Here is a 13,796-nt window from a genome sequence, read left to right on the forward strand (position 1 = left end):
TTCGGCAGCTTCAGCATAAAGACTCTCGACAGGACTAGTGTAGAAGGCTCCGGTCGCAAGGCGTATCCCCCGATGGTGGATGGAGTTGAGCCGGCGTAAGAGAGATGGCCGAGCGGACGAGTAGACGAAGCTCCCATAATCCAGCTTCGACTGGACTATGGACCGATACAAGCAAAGCAGGACAGTGCGATCCGCTCCCCAAGATGAACCGCTAAGAACTCTGAGGACATTAAGGGAACGTGTACAACGGGCCGCCAAATAAGAGACATGTGGAGACCAACACAGTTTCCTGTCCAACGTGAGCCCTAGAAACTTAGTTGTGTCCACGAATGGGAGAACAACGGGACCGAGATGTAAGGATGGCGGAAGGAACGCTTTATATCGCCAAAAGTTGATACAAACCGTCTTCTCTGCAGAGAACCGGAAGCCATTTGCCACGCTCCATGAGTAGAGGCTGTCTAGACAACGCTGAAGGCAGCGCTCCAGGAGGCATGTTCTCTGGGCACTGCAGTAGATCGCGAAGTCATCGACAAAGAGAGAGCCTGAGACATTAGGTGGAATACAATCCATAATTGGATTGATCGCGATGGCAAAAAGGGCTACGCTCAAGACGGAGCCCTGAGGCACTCCGTTCTCCTGGAGGAAGACGTCGGACAATACGGAACCCACACGTACCCTAAACTTTCGATCCGTTAAAAAGGAATCAATAAAAAGGGGCAGGCGACCGCGTAGGCCCCACCTGTGCATAGTGCGGAGGATACCTCCTCTCCAACAGGTATCATAAGCCTTCTCCAAGTCGAAGAACACGGCTACCGTTTGGCGCCTTCGCAAAAAGTTGTTCATATGAATGTCGACAAGGTCACAAGGTGGTCAACAGCGGAGCGGCGGCGACGAAAGCCGCATTGGACATTAGTAAGTAGTTGTCGAGATTCAAGAATCCAGACTAACCGAGCATTAACCATGCGCTCCATCACCTTACAGACACAGCTTGTAAGAGAAATGGGGCGGTAACTAGAAGGAAGGCGTCTATCCTTCCCGGGTTTGGGTATAGCAACAACAACAGCGTCACGCCAACGCCTGGGGACTTGACCGTCGGTCCAGACGCGATTGTAGGTACGAAGAAGGAAGCTTTTGCCCGCCGGAGAAAGGTGTGCCAGCATCTGAACATGAATGGCATCTGGCCCCGGAGCAGAGGATCGGGACAGTGCAAGCGCACGTTCGAGTTCCCGCATAGTAAAGGGGGCATTATAAGTTTCTAGATTCAGCGAGTGGAAGGAAGGTCGCCGAGCGTCTTCTGCCTCTTTCCTGGGAAGGAAGGCAGGGTGGTAATGGGCGGAGCTTGAAACCTCCGCGAAAAAGCGGCCAAAGGCGTTGGAGACAGCCACAGGATCAACAAGGACCTCATTACCTGAGGTCAGGCCAGGTACCGAGGAGTGGGCCTTAATGACCGACAGCCGGTGCAGGCTACCCCAAACGACGGAAGAGGGAGTAAAACTGTTAAAGGAGCTGGTGAAAGAGGCCCAACAAGCTTTTTTGCTGTCTTTGATGATTCTACGGCATTGCGCTCGGAGTCGTTTGTATTCAATACAATTCGCCAATGTAGGATGGCGGCGAAAGGTGCGTAAGGCACGTCGTCGAGCACGGATAGCGTCCCTACAAGCCTCGTTCCACCAGGGGACGGAAACGCGACGTGAAGAAGTAGTAGTACGAGGAATGGAACGTTCGGCAGCATTGATAATAACAGCCGTGAGGTATTCGACCTGACTGTCACAACTGGGAAAATCGTGGTCCGGAAAGGTCGCCAGGGAGGAGTAAAGTCCCCAGTCAGCTTTCAGTATGTTCCAGCTCGAAGGACATGGGGATGGGGTGTGGTGCAGGAGACGAACGACACAGGGGAAGTGGTCGCTCGAATAGGTGTCAGAAAGGACATACCACTCGAACCGACGAGCAAGAGTGGTAGAACAGATCGAGAGGTCCAAGTGGGAGTAGGTATGAGTAGAGTCCGAGAGGAAAGTCCGGGCGCCGGTATTGAGGCAGACAAGATTGAGATGGTTGAAGACATCCGCCAAGAGTGAGCCTCTTTGACAGGATGCAGGAGAGCCCCAAAGGGGATGATGGGCATTGAAGTCGCCAAACAATAAGAACGGCGGGGAAAGCTGAACGATCAGGTGCATCATGTCAGCCCGACTAACAGCAGATGACGGTGGAGTGTAGATGGTACAAACTGAAAAAGTAAAAGCAGAAAGAGTAATGCGGACAGCTATTGCTTGGAGTGGGGTGGTCAATGGGATGGGATGGTAATAGACATCGTCCCGAACGAGCAACATGACCCCACCGTGAGCTGGGATACCGTCCACAGGGGTGAGGTCATACCGCTCCGAGGTATAGTGGGTAAAGGCAATACGGTCAGTCGGGTGCAACTTGGTTTCCTGGAGACCAAGGACGAGCAGACAGTGCAGGCGGAGGAGCAGTTGTAATTCCTCCCGATTAGATCGAATACCTCTTATGTTCCAATGAAACAACGCCATTGCTAGTCAAAAAGTTGGGGGAACGAGACGGGGGAAGAGCTGGTCACCTCGACGGCCGCGGAGGGCCAGGTTGCGAGGGAACAACGCTACAACCGACGGGAGGCGGATACGGTTCCATCGACTCGTCGCCAGCTGCGGCCGCTGTCCCTGATTGTGTAGGAGGGGCCGCATCATTTGCCGACGAAAGGCCGGCGGAGCGCCTGGCAGCAGAGCGTCCCGGCGAAACTGAGGACGGCCGGGAGCAGCGACTCACGGATGAAGCGTCAGACGAAACGCGCCGGGGTGGAGAGGGGGATAGATACTTCTTCTTTGAGGCCTTCTTGGAAGGCCGAGGAGGCACAGGGATGGTGGGCTGGACCCGAAGAAGGTCCTCACGCGCGGGGTCCGTTTTGGAACGCCGGACCTCGGAAGCTGGGGTCCGGAACGTTTCCCCGATGGACGCCTGAGAAGAGGATCGCTTCTCAGGTGGCGTGGGGGGAGGAGGAGGAGGAAGGGTGGCCCCTCGGGAAGAGGGGGTGGGGGCCACGGGGGAGGAGGATTTGGAAGGGAGGGATTTGGGAGGTGGAGGCAGAGCCCCCTGATGGGCGGAGGGGGGACAGGATAGGGGTGAGGATACCGCGGAAGGAGTGGACACAACTGAGGCAAACGAAGTGGTCAATGGCACGGGATGAAGGCGGTCATATTTCTTCCTGGCCTCAGAATAAGAGAGCCGATCCAAAGTTTTAATTTCTTGTATCTTTTTCTCCTTCTGATAGGCGGGGCAGTCTGAGGATCTAGGCGAGTGGACGCCAGGACAATTAATGCACCGAGGTGGTGGGGTGCATGTATGTTCCTCACGAAGAGGACTCGTGATGACATGTGCCCAAAGCGCAAACACCTAAAACAGCGCATAGGAGGCGGGACGTAAGGTCGCACGTCGCACCGGTAGCACATCACCTTGACCTTCTCCGGGAGAACGTCCCCCTCGAAGGCGAGGATAAAGGCCCCGGTGTCGATGCGACGGTCTTTGGGGCCGCGCTGGACTCGCCGGACGAAATACACGCCGCGGCGCTCCAGGTTGGCCCTGAGCTCCTCATCAGATTGTAGCAGGAGGTCACGATGAAAAATAACCCCCTGTGTCCTATTTAGTGCCAGATGTGGGACAATGGACACTGGGATGTCCCCTAGGCGGTCGCACGCCTGGAGCGCCGCCGACTGTGTGGCGGAGGTGGTCTTGATAAGAACGGACCCGGATCGCGTCTTGCTGAGAGCCTCGATTTCCCCGAAGACGTCCTCATCATCTGCGAAACGTCCGCCCCGATACCACCCACTCCGACCAGGGGCTCTCCCCACGGGCGCCACCCAGCCGCAGCAAGGGCCACCTGGCAGGATGACCATTGCCGGGAGTCCTGATGCCCCAAGGAGACGGGCATCTACTCCTTGGCCGACGTGGGGAGGGTGCAGCTCAGGTATCGGCAGTACGATCCCTGTGTTGTCAGGGGGCTACAACCTAGAGGGTACATGACGACCCCACCACAACGGGCTGGCTACCGTGCTGGATTTCTGGTGCCATGGAAAGTCCATCATGATCGCTGGTGCAGATGGAGATGCATTATGGGCGTAACTTGGACAACCCATCAGGCGTTTAGGCCCAATTTGAGGAATAGTGGGTATGGTTACAACGCCGGTGCAAGGCTGAGTGCCAAGGTCTTAGTGCACTTAGGACCAGTGGTACACCATGTAAGGTGTCCTTCCCCAAAAGGCTCGTACTTCTGTAGACTTTTGAAAAATGGAGGTCAAACCCCAAGGGGGACCATTACATGGAAGGCCGAAACGGTTGAAACTCCTTTTAGTCGCCTCTTACGACAGGCAGGAATACCTCGGGCCTATTCTTACCCCGGACCCGCAGGGGGGAATTCCAAAGACAGCAAGAGCTGACAAGTGCGAGAATTATTGCACAATCAGCTTAACAGCTCATGCATCGAAGCTGCTTACAAGAATAATATACAGAAGAATGGAAAAGAAAATTGAGAATGTGCTAGGTGACGATCAGTTTGGCTTTAGGAAAAGTAAAGGGACGAGAGAGGCAATTCTGACGTTACGGCTAATAATGGAAGCAAGGTTAAAGAAAAGTCAAGACACTTTCATAGGATTTGTCGACCTGGAAAAAGCGTTCGACAATATAAAATGGTGCAAGCTGTTCGAGATTCTGAAAAAAGTAGGGGTAAGCCCTAGGGAGAGACGGGTCATATACAATATGTACAACAACCAAGAGGGAATAATAAGAGTGGACGATCAAGAACGAAGTGCTCGTATTAAGAAGGGTGTAAGACAAGACTGTAGCCTTTCGCCCCTACTCTTCAATCTGTACATCGAGGAAGCAATGATGGAAATAAAAGAAAGGTTCAGGAGTGGAATTAAAATACAAGATGAAAGAGTATCAATGATACGATTCGCTGATGACATTGCTATCCTGAGTGAAAGTGAAGAAGAATTAAATGATCTGCTGAACGGAATGAACAGTCTAATGAGTACACAGTATGGTTTGAGAGTAAATCGGAGAAAGATGAAGGTAATGAGAAGTAGTAGAAATGAGAACAGCGAGAAACTTAACATCAGGATTGATGGTCATGAAGTCAATGAAGTTGAGGAATTCTGCTACCTAGGCAGTAAATTAACCAATGACGGACGGAGCAAGTAGGACATCAAAAGCAGACTCGCTATGGCAAAAAAGGCATTTCTGGCCAAGAGAAGTCTAGTAATATCAAATACTGGCCTTAATTTGAGGAAGAAATTTCTGAGGATGTACGTCTGGAGTACAGCCTTGTATGGTAGTGAAACATGGACTGTGGGAAAACTGGAACAGAAGAGAATCGAAGCATTTGAGATGTGGTGCTATAGACGAATGTAGAAAATTAGGTGGACTGATAAGTTAAGGAATGAGGAGGTTCTACGCAGAATCGGAGAGGAAAGGAATATGTGGAAAACACTGATAAGGAGAAGGGACAGGATGATAGGACATCTGCTAAGACATGAGGGAATGACTTCCACGTTACTAGAGGGAACTGTAGAGGGCAAAAACTGTAGAGGAAGACAGAGATTGGAATACGTCAAGCAAATAATTGAGGACGTAGGTTGCAAGTGCTACTCTGAGATGAAGAGATTAGCACAGGAAAGGAATTCGTGGCGGGCCGCATCAAACCAGTCAGTAGAATGATGACAAAAAAAAAAAAAAAAAAAAAAAAAAAAAAAAAAAAAAAAAAAAAAAAAAAAAAAAAGGCTGAGAAACTTCAAGATGATCACAGTGGACTTAGAAAAGGGTATTTGAGTAGTCCCAACATTTTTACAACAAAATAACTCACAGAACCACAAAGAGAATTTGATCTTCAAACACACACTGTTTTCTTAGATTTTAGGAAAGCTTTTGACTGAAGTGGATTATGGGCAAAAATGAGTGACAGTGACAACCTACCACATCTTGTAAGGGCTAATAAAAGCTTATATTGTGAAACAAAAATGGTAATAAATACAAAGGAGAAAAGTATTGATGAAATAAAAATTAATGAGACAAGCATCATTCTCTCTTATCAACATTCATACTGATGATGCTCTTCAGTATTAGAAATTAGAGAATTTTCCAATAATTAGATGAAATATACTCACATAAATGCACTATTATTTGCAGATGATGAAATAATACAAGAGAGGGAAGATGATCTCCAGCTAGCAGTACATAAGTTGAAGAAAATACATATTTAATACAATATTAAAATCTTCTTGAAAAAGATTATTGCTTCAAGGGAAATAGGCAAGAGAGACAAAGGTAGCAGTAAAATAATAAACAGCACAGATGTAAGCCTCTTGAGGCAAGTACAGGGCACAGATAGGTGGAAACGACATACAAATAGAGTGAGATGAATGATTATCCAAGAACATTCTGAATTACAAATAGAAAGCAAGGTGGACATGAACTTTGTCATAACAGACGAGGCTGTACATAAGACAAGTATGACCAATCTAGTTGTTTCACTGCTTCATTTAATCTTTCCATAATCATTCATCTGCTTCTTATACAGAGTGGAAATGGAAATGAAGTCCCATGCTTCTTAACAGAGTGTAGGGGAACGATGCAGGAGATCCGCACTGCCGTACTAGGCAAGGTCCTAGTGGAGGTGGTTTGCTGTTGCCTTCCTCCGACCGTAATGGGGATGAATGATGATGACAATGACGACGACACCCAGTCATCTTGGGGCAGGTGAAAATCCCTAACCCCACCAGAAATCGAATCCGGGACTCCGTGCTTGGGAAGCGAGAATGCTACCGCAAGACCACGAGCTGTGGACTGATACAGAGCAATCAACAATTATTACAAATAGTTTGAAATGGAAAAATATATACACCTATCACACTGAAGTCAAAGAGCTGCACTATATTGTTATATAATTTGGGGAAAACTCCCTAACTCGCAGACACTGTCAAGGCAGCCAACATGTACAGATTTTCTTGCAAAATCGCTTTTCTTATTTACTGTCTTTGTCCGTATTAGGGACTGACTAGTGGTAACTCTGCATATCATGCAATTTTATTTTTTGGCTAATATGTTGCTGCAAAGCACTGACTTTGACTTCATATTTTACATTAATAATAAAGTAAACAAGTTATTTTTAATGCTGATAATAACTGTAATCCATTACTGAGAAATACCATACAAACAATTGGGTTTATCTGGGAAAAAATTATCTGAACCTATCCACATTGGTTGTCTACATAAGCACAGTCTACTGGAGTCATGTGCTGTGTAATAATCTCGGTAGAGTTTTCGATTATGAATCTATGAAATGATCATCGAGCATCACAGTTTCCATCTTTAAGTACCAATGTTCAGCAAAAGATGTAAATCCATGAGCAGTAGATGAGCACCACAACAAAGACACCTGTAGGTATTATTCAACGTCTACCTCTGTACAACACACACAGTCAACGAGTTCATATCCCACTGTAATTTCACTAACATGCAACTTGTCTCCCAACAGATGCAGCCACACAAAGAAAGCAAAATTTTTAAATTTTTCTAGATTATTTACTTCACAATAATAAGTTTCTCTGTATGACATGTTCACTGATAATACATGCTTTCTCTCACAAATTGACAACAAAGACACCTGTAGGTATTATTCAACGTCTACCTCTGTACAACACACACAGTCAACGAGTTCATATCCCACTGTAATTTCACTAACATGCAACTTGTCTCCCAACAGATGCAGCCACACAAAGAAAGCAAAATTTTTAAATTTTTCTAGATTATTTACTTCACAATAATAAGTTTCTCTGTATGACATGTTCACTGATAATACATGCTTTCTCTCACAAATTGACATTTCTCAGAGACCGACTGGCTGAACTAAGATGTATTCATGACAGTAACAACTTTATTTCAGTGCCCTCATAAAATTTTCACACAGGTTTCTTGTGAAGGGTTTGTTGTTCACCTGTCCTGGACATTTTATGTAGAATCTAAAGAAAAGAAAGAGACAAGAGAAAAGAAGAGACAAGAGAATACGTGCCACCATTACCAGGCGCAATCTACAAAGCAACATGAAATTTGACTGTCAACAAGAAACATGGGGCAGTATTCATGACAGAGTGAATACTCAAATTGCCATATACTCTTGCTGCTCCAGATGAGACTAGTACCTACAGTCAAGATAAGTACCCTCATTTTACACTGCCTGACAAAAAAAAAAAAAAATTAAAGTACCCAGGAGGAGAAAAAAATTAAACTTCTTGGGCTGAGAGGGTATGTGATGTAATTTCAATGATTACAAAATTCAGTCAAATTTACGAAGAACCTGACAGTGTACACCCATTTATCACGACGACGTTGCAGCACACTCTGGCCTTGCTGCGTGAACCAGTTCAGTTGGTAAGGGTGTCTAAATGTCGTGGTACCGTCTCCTGAGGCAAGCTAGTCCAAAAGTGATGTAAGAGTTAAATGTTATAAGTTGCATTGTGGAAGAAAAAGTTTCAATAATTCAGATATATCGTGGACAGGTACACCCACAGTGTTGTAGCTGCACTGAGGCGTTAATATGGCCGAGTTTGATAGCTGAAACTGTGTCATGCTTGTGAATCAGTAATTGTCATGGAGGAACATATCAATAATAGAATGTAAAAGAAAATGCTTTCATGATCAGTGATTATCTGTTTAATTAACATGGAGATGCAATGTAGTAATGGTTACTTCATTGTGAATGTAAAAAAGTATAATTCCAAACATGTGATTGGATATGCTTATGCATTGTTAGAGAGGTTTGTTACATACTAAAACGGTAATAAAACAAAACATAATTTGAATTGGACGGTTATTATTTCCACATGATATTTTCCATTCTTTAACTGAACAACATTAATATCTGAAAAGTATAATAGCCAAGTTTTTGTATTAAGCACAGGGTCAGGTTTATTTCACTATGATGCATCTTCTCTACATAAGGCTCCCATACTTGATTCTGATAGCAACAAAATTAATAATATAAAAATAAACAGAAATGATATTAATAACAAGATGGAGATTTACACTGTATAACAGAGCATTGAATTTTTCCACACCATCATCTGATACAGAACAGAGTTTAAAACACTCAGCCATATTAACGCCTCAGTGCGGCTACAACACCGTATTGTCATCACATAGCTCACACTTGGAAGCTGGCCAAATAGAACATGGACTCCCAGAGAACATTTAAGCACATTAGAATGTTCAAATTGCATGGTTGGCCATGGGGCATGGTGGGAATTCGTATGGTTTGGTTTAGCAACAAAGCCCACTTTCATTTGGAAGGGTTGGTCAATAAGAAAAAATGGCGCATTTGGTGGACTGAGAATCCGCATTTTGCAATTGAGAAGTCTCTCCACCCTCAATGGGTGACTGTGTCAAGTGCAATGTTGGGTCACGGAATAATCAGTGACTACCGAACAGTACATGAGGGTTTTGGAAGATGATTTCATCCCCATTATCCAAAGTTACCCTGACTTCAACAAGATGTGGTTCCTACAAAATGGAGCTCGACCCCATCAAAGCAGGAAAGTATTCGATGTTCTGAAGGAGCACTTTGGGGACCAAATTCTGGCTCTGGGGCACCCAGAGGCCACTGACATGGACCTTGATTGGCCATCTTATTCTCCGGATCTGAACACATGTGACTCCTTTTTGTAGGGCAAGACAAAGTGTACAGCAATAACCCCAAAACCATTGCTGAGCTGAAAATGGCCATTCAGGAGGTCATCAACAGCATCAATGTTCCAACACTTCAGCGGGTCATGCAGAGTTTCGATATTCGTCTGCAGCATGTCATCGCCAAAGATGGCAGGCATATCGAACATGACATAACCTAAATCCAAATATCTGTAAAGACACTTAGAAGCTAAATACAATGTGTGTGCGCCATAGTTTATAACTAATTTATTTATATTTCATATAGTTCAGCAATTGCCATCCTGTACGTAACTTATTTTGGAGAGAAGAATTACAACTATTAAAATAAACCATCCACATACAGGGTACCCAGAAACAGTCTGAAAAGCTGGTCAATGTGTTGCACAGAAGGCTGTGCTGAGCAATAAATGTTGTTCTGTTTTCAGGCAGATTGGCACGGAAGTTAGCTAACCAGTATGTTGTGAGCACAAATTCAAGCAGACTGCCACATACATTTAGTGTCAGTTGTGCTTCGTAGCGTAAATGATAGCACACAAGACTGCTCTGCCTTTGGCTCACGTTCAGTCCTTATTACTGTCTCATGTCCAATTTGTGATTCACTTTCTTGTTCAGTCTTAGGAAACTAAATGAAGCACACATTTGGCAACCTTGTCTCTGGCAGGCTGCTTGAATATGCACACACAATGGTCTGTATGGCTAACTTCAATGACAACCGACTCAAAAACAGTGAAACATGTCTAATTTTTTTTTCTTAAAATTATTTCTCAGCTGAACATACCCGCAAAATACAGGCTTTTCAGACGGTTTCTGTCCACCCTGTATACTAACGAAATGCAGCAAAAAATTAGAAGACTGATGTGCAAGTCCTGTAACTTGAGCAGATGGTAGTGATTATGAAGAACAAACAGTGCTTGCATATCAATATTTCACTCACTGAAAAATACGGCAACGCATGCCGAACACATTGTATGAGCCTGTCAACAACATTCTCAATCTCAGGATCGTGAGGATCAAAAGGTTGGCCAATATCAGCTTGTTCTGCAACCAAATCTACCAGTTCTTGCTGTCCGCTCACTGTCTGGCTTAAGCGTGACCAACCTAATAATTCCATTATGTGACGAAATTCGTCTTCTGTCACTGCCTGTAAAAGAAGAATGACCAATCCTAAACTTCAAAACAAATTATCCTTCTCTTTACTACTGTCTCATTACAAACTCACCTGCATTAGCACTTTCTTACATTCCGAAATCAGAATATCTTCAGCTTCTTTGTCAATAACATCACGACCTAGTACTTTTATTTTTGCATTTAGAAATTTGATACATTTCTCTCTGCCGAGTTCATTTTCTCCAAAAATTTGTGAAAAAATTCCATCGAGGGTACCTGAGGAGGAAAATAATTATGTTTATAATGGAACTTAAACCTTAAAAATGACAGACAGGCTGAAGTTTGTAATTCTTATAATGTTGTGTAACAAACTCCACTTGCAAGGTAATATTACCACTCAACACAATTGACTTACTAACTGGATTATGTGGTCAATTTACCAAGACTTTCTGTGCAGGGATCAATAGATAAACACTTTTGGTAGTCATGCGGCTCAGATGTTTAGAGGAACCTTCTGACTTGGAAGCTCATGTACCAGTTTTAACTCTCATAGCTCATCAAAGAATTTAACTTGGGAACTACAAACTACACAAGCAGTCAGCAATGCTAACCAAAAATACCACCATCTTGTGAGTGTACACGCTGGGGGAGGAGGGGGGGCGGGGGACATTAGAGTGGCAGTTTTCTGCTGCAGAGCACATGGCTGGTGGTTGCTACAGGGACGTGGCGTGCGAGTAACAATTACGCGGCTTAGGAAAAACCCGAGTGCAAGCTCAGCAGGGGAGCGTATGGCTGTGTTGGAGCATTTGGAGGAATTTATATGCCAAAGAAAAATAGATAAAAACAGAACAAAAAACAGTGCCACAGAGGTGTGAAATGGCACACATGGACAGAAAAATATGTAAAGCTAAATTATCTAGATGTGCCACAAAAATATATAATAATTTAAAAGTTATTGTTGTCTTAAAAACTGTAAATTTATGAACATTCAAAAGCTAATATCTCGGCAACGTTTTGGCCGATCAATACAAAAAAAGTGTTTATGAATGCGGCTAGTAGAGCTGCATTGAGCAATCATAGCTCATTTGGCAGAATATGTACCATTTTTGAACGAGAGGTCGGAATATGGGATTCGACAGAGGGAAACTGTGTTTTTGTTAATAAATAAATTTAGAGAGACAAAGCTGGTGGCAGCATTCTAAAGTTTAAAGCGGAAGGTGAGTAATTAAGTATGTATTCTTATTTATGTTTAGTATAAAAAATCCGCGAAAAGCAAAATCATGCCACAAGAAAACTATTTAAGAAAAAAAAAAGAGCGGTGACAGATACAAAAAATTGGACTTTAAATTGTTATTGCCCAGAAAATTTACATATTTTTCCACATATCATGCGTGTTTTTGTGTTTAGTTTTAGAATATTCGCATTTTTTTTTTTTTTGTCAAACATTGTTTTGAGTTAGGCAGTCATTTCAAGGGCATATAGGGCGCCCTTCTTTGGACAGTTGAGTTTGAGCGATGCTAAGAGCCAGACGTGCTGCCCATCTGGGATTAGTATTGGGTTGGTAGCCACAATCGGGGACAAGTATGTATGTATGTATGTATGTAGCGACATTCGAAAATGATCAATTTGAGCACAATATAGTGGTTTAGGACAGCAGACAACAATGTATTTTGTGAACTGTGAACTGACTGTCGAGTTCTGTGATCACGACAGGTGAATTTTATAGTGAAGTGTTGTAGCATCAGTTATTAATGGCCACCCTTACGTAAAAGCCCCTCAGACTGCATTTTAAGTGTTTAGTCAATATACTGAAGACTATTTGTGAAAAAAACAGAAATAAACTACTTTTTCAAATTATAAATCAATGTGAGTGACTCAATATTTTCAAATTTCACTGCAATACCTGCTGCATTGCTTCTTAAATTTTATTTCAGCTTGAAAATTGAGTTTACAACAGGTGTGAGCTGGCACCCTATGACAAAAAACCTAATCAAACATCGAGACCAACCACATCTCTGGGTTGCGCAATTAAGCTGTGTTGAGTGTAACAAATATACATATATTTTTGTGCCATAGCACATGGGAGCTCAAGCTAACTATTCTAACTACAGTGCATAGTGCCCAGTACCATTGTAATCTGCACATCAGCCAAGTCCTTTTTCAAAGGAACTATCTCAGCAGTTGCCTTTAGTGATTTAGTGAAACCACAGAAAACCTATATAAGGATGGCTGGATGGGGATTTGAACCACTATCCTACTACATGCAAATCCAGTGTCTTACCACTGTGCTGCCTCCAGTCTATAGAGAGGAGTGCACAGGAAGGGAAAAATGGAAAGGTAGGGAGTCTGTTGAAGACTTTGTTTGATGTAGGGAAAAAAACAGAGCATGAGGACAGCAACACCCTCACAGGAAAAATTACAATATAATTAAAGCAGAGCAGAAGCAGAAAAATATAGCTAGTGAGGGCAGGAGGTTGAAATGGGGATAGGAACAGTGAATACTTAGGCCAAGATGTTCGCAACTGGAAGCAGCAAGAACTAACAGCAATGAGGATGTAATGTATCCACTGAGAATTAGCTTTTTAAATGGACCAAACTGTGTGATGAGTTTCTCTTGAGTTGTCAAGATTGCCCTTGGTGGCAATAGGGCAGCTGACAACTCATACAGACAATGTGTCCACAGTGCACACTGAAAGCCATGCAATGTTTGCAGCAAAATTCACATGTGGCACAGCTGCCTTCACAAAAGAACACCTTCTTAATGGCATAGGATGTGCCAATGACAGACCAAAGGGATGGCAGATGGCACAGGGGTGTCAATTGGTCTCAACTTAGCCTTCTACATAACTGCTCTGGAATTAACATTTGAGTGTCTGGCAAATGTTTCATAGAACCATTTCCAGACTATTTCTCGGCCATTCCACTCTTGAATAGCACAAGCGAAAAACAAACAGCTAAATATT

General features: G+C 43.9%; 1 protein-coding gene across 1 annotated transcript in view; it reads right to left on the minus strand.

Annotated features, from left to right (window-relative positions):
- LOC126412611 (apoptosis inhibitor 5) overlaps positions 1-13,796 on the minus strand; it is a 97,938-nt gene that overhangs the window by 55,149 nt on the left and 28,993 nt on the right. Inside the window, exons 4-5 of the mRNA XM_050082279.1 lie at positions 10,946-11,109; positions 10,661-10,867 (exon numbers count right to left, since the gene is read on the minus strand). Coding sequence (XP_049938236.1) covers positions 10,661-10,867; positions 10,946-11,109 — 371 coding nt within the window. The remainder of the gene's footprint in view (positions 1-10,660; positions 10,868-10,945; positions 11,110-13,796) is intronic.

Source organism: Schistocerca serialis, chromosome 7 (genome assembly GCF_023864345.2).
Source record: "Schistocerca serialis cubense isolate TAMUIC-IGC-003099 chromosome 7, iqSchSeri2.2, whole genome shotgun sequence".
Classification (NCBI taxonomy): domain Eukaryota; kingdom Metazoa; phylum Arthropoda; class Insecta; order Orthoptera; family Acrididae; genus Schistocerca; species Schistocerca serialis.